Below are 17,276 nucleotides of genomic sequence, written 5' to 3' on the forward strand. Positions count from 1 at the left end.
AAAATCACTCAGATGGGTGACCCCAAATCCCCAAATCCCAAATCCTGGGATTTCAGGCACCGCCGACACTTGGAAAGGAGCCCCTCAACAAAGCCATGACAGCTGTCAGTCCCAGTATCCCAACACCCCAAATCCCAAATCCGGGATCTCGGGCACTGGGCACGCTCTGTTTGGTGACGATTTTCTGCCATTTTAAGAACACCCCAAACCCCAAACCCCATATCCGTGGTGTCAGGCACTGGGCACGCTCTGTTTGGTGACGATTTTCTGCTGTTTTAGGAACATTCCCAAACCCCCATACCCCAAACCCCATATCCGTGGTGTCAGGCACTGGGCACGCTCTGTTTGGTGACGATTTTCTGCCGTTTTAGGAAGAACATTCAAACCTCAAACCCCATCTCTCAGGCACTGGGCACGCTCTGTTTGATGACGATTTTCTGCTGTTTTAGGAACATTCCCAAACCCCCATACCCCAAACCCCATATCCGTGGTGTCGAGCACTGGGGGCGCTCTGTTTGACGATGATTTTCTGCCGTTATAGAAAGAACACCCCAACACCCCAATACCCCAAAATCCCAAATCTACGGTATCAGGACAGATCAGGCACTGGCTCTGTTTGACGACGATTTTCTGCTGTTCTGGAAAGGACTCTCCCAAACCCCAAACCCCAAACCCCAAATCCCAATCTGTGCTGTCAAGCACTGGGCACGCTCTGTTTGATGACGATTTTCTGCCGCCCGGGCCGTGCCCCGGTGCCATCCGCGGCCCCTCCGGCCGTGCCCACGGCGGCGGCGGCGGCGCTGGGCAGCCCGTGCGCCGTCACGTACTTGCGGTAGGCCTCGCGGATGATGCGGAAGGCGCGGGCGTTGGCGTAGGGGATGTCGGTGATGGGGTCGCGGTAGAGCGCGGGCTTGTGCGTCACCGGGCACAGCTCCCGCACCGGCAGCCGCGGCGCCCGCGCCCGGGGGAAGCAGCGCTCGAAGGTGGCGTCGTCGCTGAAGGAGATGAACGTGCGCGAGCACTTGGCCGGCGACGGCGGCTGCGCCTCGGGGTCCAGCCTGGAACCGAGGGGACGCGGTGGGGACGGGGCTGGGGATCCCAAAAGGGGGGTCCTGAGGGGCCCGGGGGCTCGGAAAGTGCAGCTCCAATGGGGGATTTGGGGCGGCCAAAAGGGGGGTCCTGAGGGGTCTGGGGGCTCAAAGGGTGAGGGTCCAGTGGGGGACTTGGGTGGCCCTCGGAGGGGACCCAAAAGGGGGGATTCCTAAGGGATTTGGGGGCTCAAAGGTGAGGGTTCAGTGGGGAATTTGGGATCGCCACGGTGGTGCTTAGAAACTGTGAATCCCATGGGATTTGGGATCTCAAAAACTGTGACTTCAATGGAGGACTTGGGATCACAGGAAATTGAAAATCCCATGGGATTTGGGGCCTCAAGAGGTGCAGCTCCAACGGGGGATTTGAGTTCATCAAGGTGCAGCTCAAAACCTGTTTTTCCCATAGGATTTGGGGCTCAAAACCTGCTTTTCCCATGGGATGAGGGGGTTCCAGGGTGGCAGCCCCAGGCTGGGATCCAGTGCCCAAATCCCCCCCCAGAACTGGGACGTTGGGATCTGGGTGGGAGCTCTGGGGCGCTGCCCAGCCCGTGTGGGGCAGCCCCAGGCTGGATTTGGGGTTCGGGGGCACTCACCCCTCGACGTCCACGGGGTCATCGCGGCCGGGCTCGGGCAGCAGGGGCATGGTCAGCGACCAGTAGCGGATCACGGGGCCCACGATCTTCCTCTTCTTCTGCACCTGCTTCTTCTTGTCCGCCTCCAGCCGCTCGTAGTTCTCTGGGGGCGGGAATGGGATCAGGAATGGGATCAGGAATCGGGGCAGGAACAGCTCAGCCCAGCACAGGGACATGGCAGCGCTGCCAGGTCTGACCCTGGGATCCCTGTGCCATTCCCAGAGTTCCTGTCCCGGTATCCCAGCCCCATTCCCAATCCCAACCCTGTTCCCTCACCCAGGGAGCACAGGTTGATCTCCTCGGTGATCTTGGCCCTGTCCCAGTACCCCACTCCCATTCCCATTCCCATAGTATCCCATTATCCCATTCCTCACCCAGGGAGCACAGGTTGATCTCCTCGGTGATCTTGGCCCTGTCCCAGCCCCATTCCCATTCCCAGTACCCCAATCCCATTCCCAGTACCCCGTTCCTCAGCCAGGGAGCGCAGGTTGATCTCCTCGGTGATCTTGGCTCTATCCCATTCCCATTCCCAGTACCCCAATCCCATTCCCAGTACCCCGTTCCTCACCCAGGGAGCGCAGGTTGATCTCCTCGGTGATCTTGGCCCTGTCCCAGCCCCAATCCCATTCCCAGTACCCCAATCCCATTCCCAGTACCCCGTTCCTCACCCAGGGAGCGCAGGTTGATCTCCTCGGTGATCTTGGCCTCCTCCAGCAGCTCCTCCTGCGTCAGGGGCCGCTCGTAGCTCGTCCCTCCCTTCTTCCTCTTGGACTGCACCTGGCGCTCCTGGAGCCGCAGGAACGTCTGCCGGGTGTGCTCCGTGGTGGACTGCCGCATGTGCTTCCTGCCTGGAGAACAAACACAGATCCATGGATCACCCAGAGATCCCCGGGATCCCATTCCCACCCCCTGGGGAACCAGCAGTTCTCCCTTGGGATCCCATTGCCAGGGAACGTCTGTCATGCTCCGTGGTGGACTGGCGCATGTGCTTCCTGCCTGGAGAACAAACACAGATCCATGGATCACCCAGAGATCCCACCCCAGCTCCTGGATCACCCAGAGATCCCCGGGATCCCATTCCCACCCCCTGGGGAACCAGCAGTTCTCCCTTGGGATCCCATTGCCAGGGAACGTCTGTCATGCTCCGTGGTGGACTGGCGCATGTGCTTCCTGCCTGCATCAGCCACGGGATCTGCTCCCGGCCTGGATCACCCAGAGATCCCCGGGATCCCCATCCCAACCCCTGGAGAACCAGGAGCTCCCCCAGAGGATCCCACTTCCAGCTGGGATCACCACGGCCCCGCTCCCACCCCATCCCCACCCATCCCGCCCTCACTCACTGTCTCCCCCGTCCTCCTGCAGCTCCAGGGGCGCGGCTTTCACCTCCCGGCCCCGCTGGGCGCCTCCCCGCGGCCCCTCGGCCTTCTTGGCCCGCAGGCTCTTGAGCGGCTCCTGCAGGGATGGACGGACGGAGGGAGGGCACAAACGGGACGGGATGAGGGCCGGGAACAGCTCGGGATCGGGAGAATTTCCCCCGAAAAGCGCCGGGATCGGGGGGGGATTTCCCCGGAGGAGCCCCGGAGCACCGGGATTGGAGGGATTTCCCCGGAAAAGCCTCGAGAAGGGCTCGGTACCCCCAGAACAGCTCGGTACCCCCAGGAAGGGCTCGGGATTGGGGAATTTCCCCGGAAAAGCCCCGGTAAGGGCTCGGTACCCCCAGAATAGCTCAGTACCCCTGGTAAGGGCTCAGGATCGGGAGGATTTCTCTGGAGCAGCCCCGGTAAGGGCTCGGTACCCGGAGCAGCCCCAGGATCAGGAGAATTTCCCTGGAGAAGCCCCGGTAAGGGCTCGGTACCCGGTAGGCCTTGGTGAGCACGCGGCGCCGCCGTCGGGGCTCGGCCTCGTCCTGCTCCGAGCCCGGCTCGTCGCCCTCGTCGATGTCGAAGTCAGAGTCGACCTCGTCATCGCTGTCGGAGTGATCCCCGCGGTACTCGTCATCGCCGGACTCCTGGGGTAACAGAAACATTGGGAATGTTGGGAATGTTGGGAATGAGAACTGTGGGATCCCACAGAGTGATCCCCAAGTGATCCCCGCGGTACTCGTCATCGCCGGACTCCTGGGATATCAGAAACATTGGGAATGTTGGGAATGTTGGGAATGGGAACTGTGGGATCCCACAGAGTGATCCCCAAGTGATCCCCGCGGTACTCGTCATCGCCGGACTCCTGGGATATCAGAAACACGGGGAATGTTGGGAATGTTGGGAATGGGAACCGTGGGATCCCACAGAGCGATCCCCAAGTGATCCCCGCGGTACTCGTCATCGCCGGACTCCTGGGATATCAGAAACATTGGGAATGTTGGGAATGTTGGGAATGGGAACTGTGGGATCCCACAGAGTGATCCCCAAGTGATCGCCGCGGTACTCGTCATCGCCGGACTCCTGGGATATCAGAAACACGGGGAATGTTGGGAATGTTGGGAATGAGAACTGTGGGATCCCACAGAGTGATCCCCAAGTGATCGCCGCGGTACTCGTCATCGCCGGACTCCTGGGATATCAGAAACATTGGGAATGTTGGGAATGTTGGGAATGAGAACTGTGGGATCCCACAGAGTGATCCCCAAGTGATCGCCGCGGTACTCGTCATCGCCGGACTCCTGGGGTAACAGAAACATTGGGAATGTTGGGAATGGGAACCGTGGGATCCCACAGAGTGATCCCCAAGTGATCCCCGCGGTACTCGTCATCGCCGGACTCCTGGGATATCAGAAACACGGGGAATGACGGCAATATGGGAATGTTGGGCATATGGGATAGGGAGCCATGAAATCCCACCCAGGGATCCCCATGGGACTCGTTGTCCCTGGGCTCCTGGGATGGGGAACTGTCGGAATAATGGGAGCGTGGAAATACGGGGATTGGGAACCATGGGATCCTACTGAGTCCTGGGATGGGGAATGTTGGGAATATGGGAATGTTGGGAGTGGGAGCCATGGGATCCACTGAGTTCTCATTATCCCTGGACTCCTGGGATAACAGGAATATGGGAATGTTGGGAATATGGGAATGTTGGGATTGGGGGCCATGGGATCCCACTGAGTCCTGGGATGGGCAATGTTGTTGGGAATATTGGGAATGTTGGGAACGGGAACTGCGGAATCCCACGCAGGGATCCCCGCAGTGCTCGTTGTGCCCAAACTCCGGTGGGACACGGGATGGATCCGCCTGGGACCCGTTGTCCTGGGATTTATCCCGTTGTCCCGGAGCCCCACAGGGATGCAGCACCCGGGGGTCCCCGAACGCTCATCCCGGGACACCGCTCCATGCCCCGGACATCCCCCATTGCTCGCACATCCCCGTTCCCCGGACATCCCCCGCTCCCCTCACGCTTCCCGCCTCCCGCCGCCCCGCTCGGAGCGCCGGGCCCGCTCCCGCCGCGCCCCCGCCGCGCCCCCCGGGGCCGGGCTCGCCTCGTTGAAGCCGCCGTAGGTGGTCTGGTAGAACTCGTCCTCCTCCTCGGCCTGCAGCAGCCCCGAGAGGCGATTGCCGGCCGTGCGCCGCGGGGCGCGGCCCTCCGCCAGGCTCATCTCGGCGCTCCGCCCGCCCGCCTGCCGCCGCCGCGCGGCCCGGCACGGCGAGCGCCGAGCGATCGATGGGCGGGGACGGACACAGCGACACCGCGCGGGGAGAGGGGGAACTGCGGGCGACGTCATCGCGATCGGGATGACGTCAGTGCCTTTGAGGTAACGGCATTGTGTTTGGGGTTACGTCATTGTGTTTGGGGTGACGGCATTGCGATTGAGGTGACGTCATTATGTGAGTGAAGTCACGGGGGACTTTTGGCGGTGTTTTGGGGGGGATTTTTGGTTTGGGTGAAATAACCGGGATTTTGGGAAAAACAAATGGGGTTATTTAGGGGAAAAAATTGGGATTTTATAGCCAAAAATGGGGATTTTTAGGGGATTTTCTGGGGTTTTTTTGGAGAGGTTGCCAGTGTGTGGGGTGACGTCATGGGGTGGGTGTGACAGCTGTGACTTCATGTGATGGAGTGTGGGCACTCTGTGACATCACGGGATGTCAGGGCAGGGTTGTGGCTCTGTGACGTCATAGGGTAGGCACATCGATGCATAAGTAAGCAGTGTGACATCACAGGATCGACATGCGTGTGTGTGTGTGTGTGCTCTGTGACATCACAGGATGAGGATGCATGTGCTCCCATGACGTCACTGATTCGGAGTGCATGAGGGTGACGTCATTTAATGTTGTGCTCAATGAGCTCAGTGTGACGTCACTCCGCCCCACCCTCCGCCCGTCACGTGACGCCGCTGGGCCCAATACGAGCCGGGGAAGGCGGAACCGCTGTCGGGGCCGCGCATGCGCCGTGCGGGCCCGCCCGCGTGGCCCCCGCTGCCCCCATCGCCCACGGCCGCGTGGGGCGCGCCGGGAGGGGCGGGGCTGAGCGCGGGAAGGGCGTGGTCTGGCACAGAATGGGGCGTGGCCACGCGCGATTGGTGACGCTCAGCATGGAGGGGGCGGAGTGGAATGTGAAGAGGCGTGGCTTAGCCGCGAGGGGGGTGGAGCCGCACATAAAAAGGCGGGGCTGAACCGCGGGTGGGCGTGTCTTTGCCCGCATAGGCAGCGTCAGTACGCGGAGTGGGCGTGGTTTGTCTCGAAAGGGGCGTGGCCGTGTGGGCGGGGGCGTGGCCGGGCGTGGCGGGCGGGGGGCGGGCTGAGGGTGGGGGGGCGCAGCGCGCGCTCCAAGATGGCGGCGGCGGCGGCGGGGCCCGAGTCCGGCGGCAGCAGCGGCAGCAGCGGCGGCCTCGGCGGTACCGGCCGGGAACGGCCCGGGGGGCGCGGCTGGGGGCGAGGGAAGGGCCGGGGGGGGCTGAGGGCGTGAGGGGCTGAGGGGGGAATGGGGGCGTGAGGGGAATGGGAGGATCCGGGGGGGATTTGGGGGGTTATGAGGGGGATTTGGGGGTTATGAGGGGGATTCGGGACTTATGAGGAGGATTATAGGGGTTATGAGGGGGATCTTGGGGATTATGAGTGGGGTTCGGGGGGTTATGAGGAGGATTGTAGGGGTTATGAGGGGGATTTGGGGGATATGAGGAGGATTATAGGGGTTATGAAGGGTCTGGGGGCGTGAGGGGGCAGCGTGAGGGTGAGGGGGCTCTGGGGCGTGAGGGGAATGGGGCGATCTTGGGGGGATCTAGGGGCTTATTTGGGGGTTATTAGGGGGATTTAGGGGGTTATGAGAGAGATGATGGGGGTTATGAGGGGGATCTGGGGGGTTATGAGAGGAATTATGGGGCTGTGAGGGGGATTTGGTGATTATAAGGGGGATTTGGGGGGTTATGCGGGGTCTGGGGGCGTGAGGGGGCTCTGAGGGGTTTTTTGGGGGGTCTTTGGGGGTTTTGGATGAGTTTAGGACTGGGAGACTCAGGGGTTTGGAAGGTTTTTTTGGGGTATAGAACTTTAGGGATGATGGGGATTTTTGGGGTCTTTTTTGGGGGGTGTAGAACTCTGGGGCTGAGTGGGGGTTTTGGGGTCTTTATGGGGTATTTTGGAGGGGTGTGGGACTCTTTTGGGGAGGGGATTTTGGGCTTTCTGGGGGAGTTTTGGGGCACTTGGAGCTTCCCGGGGGTGTCTGAGGTGCCATGGGGGGAGCCCAGCCCCAACTTTTCCCTGGAAAAACCGAGTTCCGAGTTTTCCTTTTTCTACAAAACACCTGGGAGCGCACGGGGGGGACCCGAGAGGCCCCAAAACTCCCAAAAATAAAAAATAAAGAAGGTGGGGAACGGGGCGGGGAGGGAGCAGCGTGTCGGTGCCAGGGAAATCCGATTCCCGTTCCCGTGCGGTGACTCACGGGGGTGGGACCGGCTCGCGGGATCCCAAAATCACAGAAAAATCCCAAAAAAACACAGAAAAATCCCAGAAAAACCCCAGAAAAATCACAAAATAATCACAAAATGAGCCCGGGATCGGGCAGCAAAGCCTCCCAAAATCCAAGAAAAATCCCAGAGCAGCAAAGCCCCGGGATTTGTTTGGACCAGCGGGAACGGGAGCCGGGGAAAGGGCTGGAAAATCGGGAATTGCCATCTCTGACACTTTTTTGGGGAGAAAACCAGCGATTTCGGGGCTTTTAGCACCGGGATTTTTCATTTTCCTGGCTTTTCCTGAAGCTGGCAGGATTGCTGGGAGAATTCAGCTCTTTATCCCGCTTTTTTCAGCTCCAAATTGACTTTTCCACCTTAAATTTTGGGTTTTTATCCATAAAAATTCCAGTTGGGAAGGAGCTCCTTGGTCCTTGCTTTTCCCTGAAAGGGTTTGAGGCCTGATCCCTGATTTTCTGACTCTTTATCCGTGGGACTTTTTTGGAATTTGGGGCCAGAAACCCCAGGAGAGCAGCGTGTGTGGGTGGGATAATTCAGCTTTTGTGTTTTGTAGGATTTTGCCCTGTTTTTGTGGGATTTTTCCTGTTTTTCTGGGGTCTTCCATTGCTTTTGTGGGATTGATTCTTTCTGAGTGTGGATTTTCCTTTTTCTGGCAGGATCCAACACCTTCAAAAAGTCCCTGACTCCTGAGGTGAGTTCTAGGCTGGAAAAATCCCAAATTTCAGATTTTCCTGCCAAAGTTTCTCAGGTGGTTTTGGGTGGGAAAAACGCTGTAAAAAGTCGAATTTTCCAATTTTTTCTCTCTTTTCCCGTTTTTTCTCTTTTCCCAAGATGCCGGGAGGATCCCAGACCATCCGGAAAGGCCACAGAGGAGTGGATTCCACGGGGGAAACCACCTACAAAAAGGTGAATTCCCACTTTTTTTCCCTTTTCCCGAGGAGTTTTGCCCGGGATCGCTGTGGGAATGGGAGGAGGTTCCATGGAAATGAAGGAAAAAGGGAATTTTTGGGTTTATTTTCCCCATTTTAATTGTCATGCAATCCCTGTTCCTGCTGAATTTCTATTCCCGTTGAATTTCTCTCATTCCCACTGAATTCTTGCAATTCCTATTTCTGTTGAATTCCATCTGTTCCCATTGAATCTCTCCCATTCCAATTGGATTTTTGTTCCCATTCCCACTGAGTTCCCACTCCCATTGAATTCTCACTCCCATTGAACTCCCATTGCCTTTTCCACCAAATCCCTCCCATTCCCTCTGCGCTCCAGCCATTCCCAGCCCCATTCCCACTGTAATTCCCATCTCCATTCCCATTCCCACTGTAATTCCCATTCCCATTGCCATTCCCATTGTAATTCCCAGCCCCATTCCCATTCCCACTGTAATTCCCATTCCCATTCCAGCTGTAATTCCCACCCCATTCCCTCTGTACCCACCCTGTTTCCCCGTTCCCAGCTGTAATTCCTGTTCCCATTCCCAGCTGTAATTCCCATTCCTGTTGTCACTGTAATTCCCACTCCCATTCCCAGGTGCAATTCCCTTTCCCACTGTAATTCCCATTCCTGCTGTAATTCCTGTTGCCGTTACCTCTGTAATTCCCATTCCCGTTCCCATTCCCCCATTCCCATCCCCTCTGGAACCCCCATTTCCCCTATTCCCCCGCTCCCTGTTCCCATTCCCGCTGTAACCCCCGTTCCCATTCCAGCTGTAATTCCCGTTCCCGTCCCCACTCTAACCCCGTTCCCCCGTTCCCATCCCCGCTGTAACCCCGTTTTCCCCGTTCCCCCCCGTTTCCCCAGACGACGTCGTCGGCGCTGAAGGGCGCCATCCAGCTGGGCATCACGCACACCGTGGGCAGCCTGAGCACCAAGCCCGAGCGCGACGTGCTCATGCAGGACTTCTACGTCGTGGAGAGCATCTTCTTCCCCAGGTCGGCACCCAGAGGGGTTCGGGGACCCCCCGTTCCCCGTGGGACCCCCCGTTCCGTGTGGGATACCCCGTTCCCCGTGGGATCCCCCAATCCCTGTGGTGGGACCCCCCAATCAATCCCATTCTGGAACGTTCCCCGTGGGATCCCCCCGTTCCCCGTGGGACCCCCCAGTCAATCCCATTCCGGAACGTTCCGTGTCCCCCCCCCCCGCAGCGAGGGCAGCAACCTGACGCCTGCCCACCACTACAATGATTTCCGCTTCAAGACCTACGCGCCCGTGGCCTTCCGCTACTTCCGGGAGCTCTTCGGCATCCGCCCCGACGACTACCTGGTCAGCTGGGAACGGGACCCCTGGGCCTTTTCCTTCCCTTTTGTCTTCCCTGGAATTGCCTGGAATTCCTTTCCCCTTTCCCTTTTCTCTTTTCCCTTTTCCTTCCCTGGAATTCCCTGGAATTACCTTTTCCCTGTTTCCTTTTTTCCCCTTCCCTTTCTTCTTCCTGTTCCCTTTTTCCCCCCCCTTTCCTTTTTTTTTCCACTTTCTATTTTTCTTCCCATTCCCTTTTTTTTCCTTTCTTTTTTTTTCCCCCCTTTCCTTTTCTTTTTCTGCTTTCTCCTTTCTCCTTTTCTCCTTTCTCCTTTCTGTCTTTCGTTTCTATTTCCCTTCCCTTTCTCTTCCCTTTCCTTCTCAGTTTTTTTCTTTTCTATTCCCTTCTTCTTTTCTCTTCCCTTCTTCTTTTCTCTTCCTGTTGCCCCTGTTTTTTCCCCCTTTCCCCCCTTTTTTGCCATTTTTCTCCCTTCATATTTTAGGATTCCTTTCCCCCTTTTCCTCCCCACATTTCCCCTCGTGCTGCCACCCAAACCACTCCTGGCTGCCCTTCCCTGCTCGTTTTGAGCAGGAAAACCCCAATCCCTCTGCTATTCCCAGAAAAACCTCAATCCCAGATTCCCCAATCCCACTGTGTCCCCCCACAGTACTCGCTGTGCAGCGAGCCCCTGATCGAGCTCTCCAACTCGGGCGCCAGCGGCTCGCTGTTCCCATTCCAATCCCAATGCCCAATCCCCAATATTCCCATTCCAATCCCAATGCCCAATCCCCAGTATTCCCATTCCAATCCCAATCCCCAATCCCCAATATTCCCATTCCAATCCCAATGCCCAATCCCCAATATTCCCATTCCAATCCCAATCCCCAATCCCCAATATTCCCATTCCAATCCCAATGCCCAATATTCCCATTCCAATCCCAATGCCCAATCCCCAATATTCCCATTCCAATCCCAATCCCCAATCCCCAATATTCCCATTCCAATCCCAATCCCCAATCCCCAATATTCCCATTCCAATCCCAATGCCCAATCCCCAATATTCCCATTCCAATCCCAATGCCTTGTTTTCCCCACAGTACTCGCTGTGCAGCGAGCCCCTGATCGAGCTCTCCAACTCGGGCGCCAGCGGCTCGCTGTTCCCATTCCAATCCCAATGCCCAATCCCCAATATTCCCATTCCAATCCCAATGCCCAATCCCCAATATTCCCATTCCAATCTCAATGCCCAATCCCCAGTATTCCCATTCCAATCCCAATGCCCAATCCCCAATATTCCCATTCCAATGCCCAATCCCCAATCCCCAATATTCCCATTCCAATCCCAATCCCCAATATTCCCATTCCAATCCCAATGCCCAATCCCCAATATTCCCATTCCAATCCCAATGCCCAATCCCCAATATTCCCATTCCAATGCCCAATCCCCAATCCCCAATATTCCCATTCCAATCCCAATGCCCAATCCCCAATATTCCCATTCCAATCTCAATGCCCAATCCCCAGTATTCCCATTCCAATCCCAATGCCCAATCCCCAATATTCCCATTCCAATGCCCAATCCCCAATCCCCAATATTCCCATCCCAATGCCCAATCCCCAATATTCCCATTCCAATCCCAATGCCCAATCCCCAATATTCCCATTCCAATCCCAATGCCCAATCCCCAATATTCCCATTCCAATCCCAATGCCCAATCCCCAATATTCCCATTCCAATCCCAATCCCCAATCCCCAATATTCCCATTCCAATCCCAATCCCCAATATTCCCATTCCAATCCCAATCCCCAATCCCCAATATTCCCATTCCAATCCCAATGCCCAATATTCCCATTCCAATCCCAATGCCCAATCCCCAATATTCCCATTCCAATCCCAATCCCCAATCCCCAATATTCCCATTCCAATCCCAATCCCCAATCCCCAATATTCCCATTCCAATCCCAATGCCCAATATTCCCATTCCAATCCCAATCCCCAATCCCCTATATTCCCATTCCAATCCCAATGCCCAATCCCCAATATTCCCATTCCAATCCCAATGCCCAATCCCCAGTATTCCCATTCCAATCCCAATGCCCAATCCCCAATATTCCCATTCCAATCCCAATGCCTTGTTTTCCCCACAGTACTCGCTGTGCAGCGAGCCCCTGATCGAGCTCTCCAACTCGGGCGCCAGCGGCTCGCTGTTCTACGTCAGCAGCGACGACGAGTTCATCATCAAAACCGTGCAGCACAAGGAGGCCGAGTTCCTGCAGAAGCTGCTGCCCGGATACTACATGGTGAGAGAGCCGGGAATTCCGGGAATTCCCTGGGAATTCATCCCAGATACTGCATGGTGAGAGTTCCCTGGGAATTCCCTGGGAATTCCTGCCCAGGTACTGCATGGTGGGAGTTCCCTGGGAATCCCTGGGAATTCCAGCCCTGGGAAATCCTAGCATAGTGCCTGGATCATTGGAGACAGCGGGGCTGGGCTCGCATCCCCCGGGCTTGAGCCCCTTCCAAACCCTGAACGCCCAAAATCCACGGAAAACCCCAGCAATTCGTACAAAGCCCTCCAAACCTGAGCGATCTGGATGCTCTCGCCACGTTTTAGCTGCGATTTTGACACATCCCCAACCCCAAAAGCCCAAAGATCCATGGAAACCCCAACAATCCATAGAACACCCCCAAACCAGAGGGGTCTGGATGCTCTTCCCACGTTTTGTCTGCAATTTTGACACATCCTAACCCCAAAACCCCCCCATAACGTCCCCCAAACCCCTGTGCCTCTGCCGCCCCCTCCCCATTTCCCTCCTGTGCAGAACCTGAAGCAGAACCCGTGCACGCTGCTGCCCGAGTTCTGCGGGCGGTACTGCCAAAAACCCCCCAAAAAACCCCCCAAAAAAACCCCCCAAAACCAGTCTAAAACCCCCCAAACCCCTGTGCCTCTGCAGCTCACTGCCCATTTCTCTCCCCACCTCCAGAACCTGAACCAGAACCCGCGCACGCTGCTGCCCAAGTTCTACGGGCTGTACTGCGTGCAGGCGGGCGGCAAGAACATCCGCATCGTGGTGATGAACAACCTGCTGCCGCGCTCCGTGCGCATGCACCTCAAGTACGACCTCAAGGGCTCCACCTACAAGCGCCGCGCCTCGCCCAAGGAGCGCGACAAGGCCTTCCCCACCTTCAAGGACCTGGACTTCATGCAGGACCTGCCCGACGGGCTCTTCCTGGACGCCGACATGTACAACGCGCTCTGCAAGACGCTGCAGAGGGACTGCCTGGTCAGACGCGGCGGGATCGGGCCGGGATGGGGTTTTTTGGGGGGGAATTGGGGGTGTTCTGCATTTTTTCCTGTTTTTTTTTGGGAAATCAGGGGTGTTCTGCACTTTCTCCTGGTTTTTGGGGAGAATCGGGGGTGTTCTGCATTTTTTCCTGGTTCTTTTTTGGAAATCAGGAGCGGTTTTGCATTTTTTCCTGGTTTTGGGGGAGAATCGGGGGTGTTCTGCATTTTTCCAGGTTTTTTAGGGAAATCAGAGGTGTTCTGTCTTTTTCCTGGTTTGTTTGAGGAATATCTAGGGTGCTTTGCGTTTTCTCTCGGTTTTGAGAAAATCACAGGTGTTCTGCATTTTTTCCGGGTTTTTTTTTTTTTTTTTGTTTTGGGAAATTGGGGGTGGTCTACCTTTTTTCCTGATTTTTTCTGGGGAAAATCAGGGGTGTTCTGCCTTTTTTTACTGGGTTTTTGGAGGAAAATTGGGGGTGTTCTGCTTTTTTTCCTGGTTTTTGGGGAAAATCGAAGGTGCTCTGCCTTTTCTCTTGGTTTCAGGGGAGTCAGAAGTGTTCTGTGCTTTTTCCCGGTTTTTTGGGTAAATTCATGGTGTTCTGTCTTTTCTCCTGGTTTTGGGGGAAAATTGGGGGTGTTCTGGGGTTTTTCCTGATTTTTGGGGGAAAATCCAGGGTCCTCTGCCTCTTCTCTTGGTTTTTGTGGGGAATCAGGGTTGTTCAACCCTTTCTCCATATTTCTGGCATTTTTCTCATGGAAGACTTGTGCTTGTTCCACCCTTTTCCCTGTTTCTGTGGGTTTCTAATGGAGCATTTTTCCGGAAGATCCCGACCTGTGATCCAGCCCTGTTTTTGCCCATTCCCAATTGGAAAAGCCCCCGTTCCATCCCCAAATTCCCCATTTCCCGTTTGCAGGTGCTGCAGAGTTTCAAGATCATGGATTACAGCCTGCTGGTGGCCATCCACAGCCTGGACCAGGCGCAGCGCGAGCGCGCGGCCGCCGGAGCGCCCCGGGACGGGGACGGGGACCGGGACCCCCGCGGGCGGCCGGCGGCGCAGAGAGCGCTCTACTCCACGGCCATGGAGTCCATCCAGGGCGAGGCGCGGCGGGGAGGCACCATGGAGACCGATGATCAGTGAGATTGATTGGTTATTGATTATTGATTGGTTATTGATTGGGGTTAACGGGGACCGGGACCCCCGCGGCGCAGAGAGCGCTCTACTCCACGGCCATGGAGTCCATCCAGGGCGAGGCGCGGCGGGGAGGCACCATGGAGACCGATGATCAGTGAGATTGATTGGTTATTGATTATTGATTGGTTATTGATTGGGGTTAACGGGGACCGGGACCCCCGCGGCGCAGAGAGCGCTCTACTCCACGGCCATGGAGTCCATCCAGGGCGAGGCGCGGCGGGGAGGCACCATGGAGACCGATGATCAGTGAGATTGATTGGTTATTGATTATTGATTGGTTATTGATTGGGGTTAACGGGGACCGGGACCCCCGCGGCGCAGAGAGCGCTCTACTCCACGGCCATGGAGTCCATCCAGGGCGAGGCGCGGCGGGGAGGCACCATGGAGACCGATGATCAGTGAGATTGATTGGTTATTGATTATTGATTGGTTATTGATTGGGGTTAACGGGGACCGGGACCCCCGCGGCGCAGAGAGCGCTCTACTCCACGGCCATGGAGTCCATCCAGGGCGAGGCACGGCGAGGGGGCACCATGGAGACCGATGATCAGTGAGATTGATTGGTTATTGATTATTGATTGGTTATTGATTGGGGTTAACGGGGACCGGGACCCCCGCGGCGCAGAGAGCGCTCTACTCCACGGCCATGGAGTCCATCCAGGGCGAGGCGCGGCGGGGAGGCACCATGGAGACCGATGATCAGTGAGATTGATTGGTTATTGATTATTGATTGGTTATTGATTGGGGTTAACGGGGACCGGGACCCCCACGGCGCAGAGAGCGCTCTACTCCACGGCCATGGAGTCCATCCAGGGCGAGGCGCGGCGGGGAGGCACCATGGAGACCGATGATCAGTGAGATTGATTGGTTATTGATTATTGATTGGTTATTGATTGGGGTTAACGGGGACCGGGACCCCCGCGGCGCAGAGCGCTCTACTCCACGGCCATGGAGTCCATCCAGGGCGAGGCACGGCGAGGGGGCACCATGGAGACCGATGATCAGTGAGATTGATTGGTTATTGATTGATTGGGAGTCGCTGGGATTGACTGGGAATTTCTGGGGTTTGCTGGGATCCGTTCCTTGATCCCCATTCCCCATTCCCATTCCCCATTCCCCATTCCCATTCCCCGTTCCCATTCCTGACCCCATTCCCATTCCCCATTCTCATTCCCCTTTCCCAGGATGGGCGGAATTCCCGCCCGGAATTCCCGGGGGGAGCGGCTGCTGCTCTACATCGGCATCATCGACGTCCTGCAGTCCTATAGGTCAGTCAGTCATTATTAATTAATTACCCGGTAATTAAACCCACGTTTCCTCAGCCTTGGGATGCCCCCGAGACCGAGAGTTTCCACCGTGGGCTTCAAACCCCGGGAATTTCTGGGAATTTCTGGGAATTCCTGCTCCATTCCCTCCCCGCAGGTTCGTGAAGAAGCTCGAGCACTCCTGGAAGGCGCTGGTGCACGACGGGGTGAGTGGGAAATGGGAATTTTCTGTGGAAAAATGGGAATTTTTATGGAAAAACAGGAATTTTTATGAAAAAACTGGAATTTTTATGAAAAAAGGGGATTTTTAATGGGAAAAATGGGGATTTTTGTGGAAAAGCAGAACTTTTTGAAAGGAAAACGGCCTTTTTAAGGAAAAATGACCCTTTCTTAGGGAAAACCCCCAATTTTTAAGGAAAACTCCCAATTTCTATGGAAAATCCCCAGCTTTTAAGGGAGCTCCCAAAAATTTGAGATTTTCCACCCCCTTGAATTCCTGAAATTTCCCCCCCCGAATTCCTGAGATTTCCACCTGAATTCCTGGGATTTACTCCCAAAATCCTGGGATTTTCACCCGAAATTCTGGAATTTCCACCCGAATTCTTGGGATTTATTCCCAAAATCCTGGAATTTCCACCCGAATCCCTGGGATTTATTCCCAAATCCCTGTAATCCCCCCCCGAGCCCCCCGGGGCTCCCCATCCCGCCCGGAATTCCGGGATTTTGGGGCTCACTCCCGTTTCTCCCGGGCTCCAGGACACGGTGTCCGTGCACCGGCCCAGCTTCTACGCCGAGCGCTTCCAACGCTTCATGTGCCACACGGTGTTCCACAGGATCCCACGTGAGTGCCCGCGAAATTCCCGCTTTTCCCTCTGCAATTCCCACATCTCAGCCCCACTCCTCGTTTTTCCCTTTTTTCCCCCTTTTTCCCCTTTTTTCCCCCCTTTTGGCCCCCTTTTTTCCCCCCTTTCCCCGCCTTTTTTCCCCCTTTTTTCCCAGACTTTTCCAGCTTTTTCCTGGGTTTTCTTCAGCTTTTCTCCTTCTCTGTCCCCTAAAAAAGCTGGAAAAGTAATTTTTTAATGGTTTTTTTCCCCCTTTTCCGGGTTTTCCTGCTTTTTTCCTATTTTTTCCAGCTTGTTTTTTCTTTCCTTGACATAAAAATTCCCTGGAAAAGTTGAAAAAGCGCTTTTCTTTTTTTTTAGGGCTTTTTCCCCCCCTTTTCCAACCTTTTCCTTCTCGCACTCCTCTTTCCCTAAAATCCTGCCTGAAACCCGCTTTATTCTCCCTGGAAATTGCTTTCCTCGAGGATTTCCCCTTTTCCTCCTCCTCCTCCCCTCCTCCCTGCCCCAAACCCCCTGGAATTTCGGGATATTCCCAATTTTTCATGGAATTTTCCCCGTTTCCCAGTGAAGCCGTCCCCGTCCAAGAAGAGCCGCGGCGGCGCCGCCGCGCCCAGGAGGAGCTGCCAGGGGGGGACCCCGGCCCCGAACCCCAACCCGAACCCGGCCGGGGGCGACGCCAGGGCCCCCCCGGGCCCCGACATGGACCCCGAGCAAGGTGGGAGCCGGGAGCTCTGTCCCAAAAATCCCCGTTTGTGTCCCAAAAATCTCCATTTGTGTCCCAAAAATCTCCGTTTGTGTCCCAAAAAATCCCCGTTTGTGTCCCAAAATATCCCCGT

At 56.2% G+C, this 17,276-nt stretch overlaps 2 protein-coding genes across 2 annotated transcripts; one reads left to right on the forward strand and one right to left on the reverse strand.

Moving 5' to 3' along the window:
* Positions 1 to 679: 679 nt before the first annotated feature.
* Positions 680 to 5,331, reverse strand: VPS72 (vacuolar protein sorting 72 homolog). Its single transcript, XM_054294952.1, has 6 exons — positions 5,199 to 5,331; positions 3,579 to 3,731; positions 3,064 to 3,175; positions 2,392 to 2,571; positions 1,685 to 1,826; positions 680 to 1,058 (listed from the first exon to the last, which is right to left on the reverse strand). The coding sequence occupies exons 1-6, from the start codon at positions 5,313 to 5,315 to the stop codon at positions 695 to 697; spliced, it is 1,068 nt and encodes a 355-aa protein (XP_054150927.1). The 5' UTR covers positions 5,316 to 5,331; the 3' UTR covers positions 680 to 694.
* Positions 5,332 to 6,476: 1,145 nt separating this feature from the next.
* Positions 6,477 to 17,155, forward strand: PIP5K1A (phosphatidylinositol-4-phosphate 5-kinase type 1 alpha; the record flags this gene model as incomplete). The annotated part of the gene is made up of 12 exons (XM_054294954.1): positions 6,477 to 6,554; positions 8,279 to 8,313; positions 8,454 to 8,528; positions 9,420 to 9,550; positions 9,764 to 9,881; positions 12,005 to 12,157; positions 12,842 to 13,141; positions 14,055 to 14,275; positions 15,518 to 15,601; positions 15,756 to 15,804; positions 16,355 to 16,439; positions 17,006 to 17,155. Coding segments are annotated over exons 1-12 (1,465 nt in total), but the record flags the coding sequence as incomplete, so codon positions are not given.
* Between the last annotated feature and the right edge of the window lie 121 nt (positions 17,156 to 17,276).

The sequence above is a fragment of the Melozone crissalis genome, unplaced genomic scaffold, assembly GCF_028551555.1.
Source record: "Melozone crissalis strain CALT ecotype California unplaced genomic scaffold, PUWL_Pcris_2 ptg000406l_1, whole genome shotgun sequence".
Lineage (NCBI taxonomy): Eukaryota > Metazoa > Chordata > Aves > Passeriformes > Passerellidae > Melozone > Melozone crissalis.

What these genes read in the sequence shown, in the direction of transcription:
- VPS72 (XM_054294952.1), bottom strand. Translation starts at nt 5,315, where the DNA reads ATGAGCCTGGCGGAGGGCCGCGCCCCGCGGCGCACGGCCGGCAATCGC. An exon ending in CCTACGGCGGCTTCAACGAG is followed by an intron (nt 3,732 to 5,198) that starts GCGAGCCCGGCC and finishes CTGTTACCCCAG; the next exon opens with GAGTCCGGCGATGACGAGTA. An exon ending in GACCCCGTGGACGTCGAGGG is followed by an intron (nt 1,059 to 1,684) that starts GTGAGTGCCCCC and finishes CCTCGGTTCCAG; the next exon opens with GCTGGACCCCGAGGCGCAGC.